General features: G+C 32.3%; 1 protein-coding gene across 6 annotated transcripts in view; it reads left to right on the top strand.

Annotated features, from left to right (window-relative positions):
• Positions 1-6,339, top strand: part of LOC111088862 — a 51,748-nt gene that overhangs the window by 36,368 nt on the left and 9,041 nt on the right. For all 6 annotated transcript variants that reach the window (XM_022400015.1, XM_022400016.1, XM_022400013.1 and 3 more), the window contains 2 exons: positions 1,183-1,341; positions 2,089-2,362. In XM_022400015.1, coding sequence (XP_022255723.1) covers positions 1,183-1,341; positions 2,089-2,362 — 433 coding nt within the window. The remainder of the gene's footprint in view (positions 1-1,182; positions 1,342-2,088; positions 2,363-6,339) is intronic.

Here is a 6,339-nt window from a genome sequence, read left to right as displayed (position 1 = left end):
CGTAACAATATTTTTATTTTTTGTTTGCCCATGTCCAGGGTTGCTGACGAGGAGAGGCACTCTCAAAACTAGTATAAGTCAGTGACAATCAAATGATTTATATATTTATATTTATTTTTAGTATTATTAATGCTGTTACATTTTCATGTTTTATAGATTATTTATAACAATATATATATATATATATATTTATAGTTAAGAATTTAACAGTTCTTCAAGAATCATTTGTTAACAAATACACTTGCTGTATTATCTTAACTTTTTTAAATTTATAGCTATAATGTATATGAGTCACATGTGATTTGTGATATTAATATAAAATGGAAATTTAAATAATAATCAGTTAAACATATTAGTGTGATACAGTTAAAATTTAGTTTCTTTGATTTTTAAAAATTTACCATGTATGCAACATTATACATTGTGTGGATACTTTATTACGACTCATAACTAATATCAGGTTGGAACAATTATGTGCCACGTTAGTAGTCTATACTAGATATGACATAGACCCCACAATATAGAGGAATATGTCTTCTTTTTTTCAGTTGTATCCCATTTCTTGAGAAGTAAGGCCCATAACTGAATCACGGTTGTTAACATAGAACTCTGTTGGTAAAAGAAATGTTAACATTTTCATTCCAAATATGCTAAATAGGATTGCAATATGGAAAAAAAATGCTGGTCAAGAAAGATGTTTGAAACCACTATCGTGCTAATTGAACCAACTTCAGACATTACCAGTGCAATGGATAGTAACAATATGGTCTGGAATGAGCTCCTTAAGAAGAATCAAGTGTCTCATGTGGTTGCTTTTATATTTTTACTGTATCATCAGCACATAAAAAATAAAACACAAATTAACAAACTATGCCAGTCATTTGTTCCCCACATTTTGCACATATGACAGCTTTTGTAATTTTGAATCCTGACCACTGTTGAAGGAGTCTCTCAACTAGAATGTTTTATAAACCTTTCATCTTATCTTGTCCCTCACTACACAGTCACCTGACACATTACAGTTAATTTATTTGTAATGTAAACAGTGTGTATTTATTCATTACAACTCAGGTGATATGTATTATACTATTTAGTGTTGTACTTTTTACCCACAAAAACGAGTAATTATTCTATTCACCACTATTTTTCTGTTTTTGTGTCTCACCCCTAACTGTTCATAAGCTACCCATCAGGAAACCTAGCCATATTAATCAGTGGTATTGAAGAAGAGCATTGGAGGGCATTTTATGTATATGAAGACAAATCATCAAATCCTTGTTTACTTGCTTTGTTTGATTCCAATGGTAACTGTGTATGCTATCAGTCTTCTGGTCTGATGAGGTATCAAAAGAAAATGCATTACTTTTTTCATGGCCATGTAGTTCTTAATTGACAATGTTATCTATTACTTTTCTTAGAACTCTGTTGTTAGTATATTACATTGATTTTGAGATGTTTATAAGTTTTTAACTTTGAAGTATACAGGATATCTCTTTTACATACATATTTAATTTCTTGTTGTGCATTTATATTATTAGATTTGGTAACAAAAATTATTTTTCCTACAGATTTACTTGTTCCACCAATTCAAAATAATTTTATTTTGTGTTTGTCAACAAATTTCACTGTTTCATTATTTGAATAGAATAATTATGCATTTTGTGTTTGTATAGCATTTTTTAGTATTTAAAAGTGCTCACTTTTTTATGTTTGGGCTAACAGTTATCTTTTTTGTGTGTCATTAACAGAGTTCATTTCCTTTATCTTAATATTCACTTTTTGTGTGATCTAAACATGCTCAGGATTTAGTGTTTCATTAATGGTTAACCTTTTCTTTTTGTGTGATCTAAACATAGCTCCAGTTTTTGTGTTTCGTTAATAGTTAACCTTTTCTTTTTGTGTGATCGAAACATAGCTCTGGTTTTTGTGTTTCGTTAATAGTTAACCTTTTCCTTTTGTGTGTTCTAAACATAGCTCAGGTTTTTGTGTTTCATTAATAGTTAACCTTTTCCTTTTGTGTGATCTAAACATAGCTCAGGTTTTTGTGTTTATATAACAGTGCTCAAGTTTGTTTTCTTTATTCAACAGATGTTATCTTGATGTGGTAGGTGGTATTTTGTTTGATGACAAGGGATCTCAATGCCGTAACTGGACGTGGAGGAATGCAGTTTCTACATGTACCACTACTTATTCAACATCTGACCAGCCTAATAGGTCAAAATCCATTATTGTACCTATTCATCCTATTGTTCTAGCACTAAATCAGCTAGTCTCGGTTCGTATCATGGCTCAAGACAAAATTAGCTTATGTTTAAGTAATGGAAAGCACAGCTGTCGGTTCAATGTTGGAACCAGACTGAAGGTAGGATATTTATGTGATTTGCTTGTCTCTGTGTTATTCACACATCTGTCAATTACTGTGTGAACCAGCTATAAGTTTGAAGAGTACAGTAATGAAATGATGATTTGATTATCTTTTATTTTAGTAGTACATTATGATCTTGGTATCATGATAAATTTGAACTTTTTCTATGTGATAACTACAGATTTTCATTCATCATTACTTTCCCATAGATTTCAGTTTTAAAAGATATAAATATCTATTAAATAAGTGGTAAATTTACTACAATTCATTTATCATATAGCAATATGTTAACTGTTAGGTATTCTTAAACAGTCTTGAAATTTGCTAATCTTGAAGTTCAGTCACTTTTTTTGTAATCCCTCCAACTATTACTGTGACAAAGTCAGAAACAACTTATGCAATCACTTTAGATTTTCATCATATTGTTATATATACTTAGCTAACATATAAACATAAGTGCCAGATCTGTGGGTGCTTGAACACCCCCAGATTTATTAGTGCAGGTGCTGTTAAACACCCTGAAGCTGTGTAAAAATTTACCCTTCACCCCAATCGTTTTGCTAATGCATATAACCATACAAGGATCACATGAAATCCTCTTACTTTAAAGATCATTGTACTGTTGTGTTGTTTCAAGGATAAACATAGCTCACAGTCTTCTGATCTCTACAAAACTAAGAGGCTTGTAGATATATGTGCAGAAAAACAGGTGTAGTGAGTTGTTGCAGGTGAAATGAAAGAGACAAGATATGGTGTTAGTAAAAATAAAAATAAAATTATTTATTGAAGATGAACTAAAAGTGACAGCCAATTATCTGGTGATAACACTATTACAAATGAGAATGTAGATAAGTGAAAATAGTTAAAGCATCCAGTCAAAATGATTGTATAATCAACAGAAATAACAGGTAAGACACACAATAAAACTTCATAAGACATCCATGTCAAAAAATGAACTCTCTTCCTCAGCAGTTACGGTGAACCTGATGTGAAACATTTTCTCTCTTTCTCACTCTAACTGACCAATCAGAAAACAGGCACCAGTATGTGGAAGTCTTTCTGCTCCATGTGCCTCTTTAGTTATATTCAGTAACGTTCTACATATCAGTACATGTTATATCAAATAAACTATTAACTTATCATTTCTGGTTTTAGTTTTGATAATAAGCAAAAGGTCACATCAGAATCAAATAATTATTTGTATGTTAGAGCTGTTAGATATGAATAAAATAGGTTACAGTATCTTATACCCTTAACGAAAGGCAAGGAAGACATTTTTTACAAATAGTACCCAGTGACCATTGTCATATAAATGTGACAATGAAAATAAAATACTTTAGTGTCAACTATAGTTCTGGTATTGTACCTTTAGAGAAATGTCTGAAAAATTTTAACCTCAAACAAATCTCCAACCCAAGATGAGGGTGCTTATATAAGTACCCTGCAAATCCTGCAATAAAAGCTTATGTTGGTGAAATAGGTAAAGATTTAGATACCAGACTCACAGAACATAAAAAGAATGTTAAAAATGGTCCAACAAATAATGCTTTTTTCTACACATGAAAAGTTTTGTTCATCAAATCAACTGCGTATCAGTCATCTGATACATAAAATTAGAAATTGTCTGAAGAAGAATTGTGTAAAGCACACAGATTTATAGGTTACCAAACTTTAACATCTCTGATGGTCACTTTAAGCTGAACATCATTTTCCCTAAAGGAACTTGTAATATTGTTGTGTGTATTTTTTCCACAAACAAAAGTAGGACTATAGAGGACTTGTGAAATTTAAGTTTCAAAAGTTTTATCCACAAACTTCTTGTTCCATAATAGTGGATCTAAACTTTATTTTAGATTATTACATAAGAGATGTTTAATTGATAGAAATTTTAAAATACTTGCATGATCATTATTTGTGAAAAGTGTCTAATATTGTTCTTTTGTGTAATGTAATGAATTAGTTTTTTTTTCTCTTCTTCTGGTTCCTTTTTTTCTAAAATTTGTTATTATTGCTATTCTTATTATTTTGGTGTGAATTGAAAGTAACAAATTGGAGATTGTGATATTTAGTTACAAAGTCCTGGCTAAGCACTACTTAATTATTGGTTAATACTTTGTAAAATTTATATTGTGTTATTAAATTTGTAATTTATCATACCGTGTTAGTAATGTGGTGATTTGATTAGTTACACTGTTGATCTGGTTATTGCAGAAGTGATAGTCGATGATTTGTGTTTCACACTTCTAATCAATTTTTCTCTCTTGTGTTTCTAATGAAATATTAGCCATTAAAGAAAGAACTGTAGAACTGCTTTCTAGAAATAACTGTAGCAGAGAGAATGAAGAGAGCCAAATTGATTAAAAGCTGAAATCAAAAGATCTCCAGTTGGCTCAGAGGAGTCCTCTGATGAATGCTGAGTGCTCTACAACACCTTAACAGACATTGTTTACCAATCTGACCTTACCAACATGGTTGCTCTTGTATTATATGCCCTGGAGCAGCTATTTTCAAGCAACCTTAGGCAGTGACACTGTTGTTAGCAGGAGCATGAATTCAGTATTTGGCAAAATGTTCAAACTCCAGCTGCTAGAGTGGAGTCAATGCCTATTATAACAATGGCTCAACCTTAAGTAGTTTTTCAAGATAATCACCTAGGCCCAGGAATGAATAATGCAGCATCTGAGCTACTTAGTTCAGATGTTCCATTATCAGATGCTCTAGAGTACCTGTAACTTAGTTGTGCAACTGAAAATCCATTGCCTTGTAATTGCATCAGCATTTGGCCCATAGAATACAAGCTACTTAGTTCAGATGTTCCATTATCAGATGCTCTAGAGTACCTGTAACTTAGTTGTGCAACTGAAAATCCATTGCCTTGTAATTGCATCAGCATTTGGCCCATAGAATACAAGCTTCACAAACATTGTACCCATGAGAACTTAACTGCTTACATCAATGAACAACAATGATATGTTATAAAGCATACTCTAGCATAAAGCTTTGTAGCACTCACTGTGAAGACATTTGTGTCATTTATGGAGGAGCTTTATAAGGAGTCCATTTGATATCATTTGGGCATTAGAGTTATTATTTCGCTGATGCTGTGCCCATAGTAACAAAGTATAAGGCTGTAACTATCATTATTTGCCAGAAATAAGGAACCTGCGGTTACAGTATCTTCACTAGAGTTGCAACATCCAAATGTAATGTGGTGTTGATATTTAATGTTTAGTTAGTATTTAGGCACTAGGTGAGGACTTTTATTATCACTACTGTGAGTCCTGTGTTTGTCTTGTGTGTTACCACATTGTTCCGTTATGTGTGCATCCACTCTGATTGAGGATTGCAATTGCACTGTATTTCATCATAAATTTTAAGTTGGTCTCAAAGCTCATTTAAAATTGGCCTAAGATAAGGGAGATGGGAGTTGTGGTACACAACATAGGGACTGATTTTTTGTTCTATAACTCAGTTAAAAATGATTAGAGTTTGATGAAACTTGGTAGACACGTAAAATATTATATCTCATTGTTCTGCCAAAAATGGTCCATGTTCGTTGATAACGACTGACACATTTTCATATTTTTTGTTGGTTGAATATGATCAACTCTGTGTGGTGGAGGTATGCACTCTACTGAGTGCCTCTAGTTTGTTTCAGCAAAAACGGTGACCTTTTAGAATAACTATGCTATCAATGACGAGTTAAATTTGAAAATTTTCCCGTCTTGTAACTTTTTTTTGTACTAGTGTATCTGTTCTTGTAACTGTTTTAGTACTAGCGCATCTGTTACATGTATATTTAGGTCAAAATTAGGGGGGGGGCAAACATACCATAATATTCAGGAAACGAATCAGCCTTACATAGTAATAGTAATCATTGTTCATTGGCTGCAAGGGCTACAGAGAAGGCTAAGGCACATTTTGGGGTAACTTTGTCCAAACAAGCCCCCGCCCCAATCCTACTGTCACCTTTG

This window comes from Limulus polyphemus, unplaced genomic scaffold (assembly GCF_000517525.1).
Source record: "Limulus polyphemus unplaced genomic scaffold, Limulus_polyphemus-2.1.2 Scaffold4608, whole genome shotgun sequence".
Lineage (NCBI taxonomy): Eukaryota > Metazoa > Arthropoda > Merostomata > Xiphosura > Limulidae > Limulus > Limulus polyphemus.
This window is presented reverse-complemented; position numbering and strand designations above follow the sequence as displayed.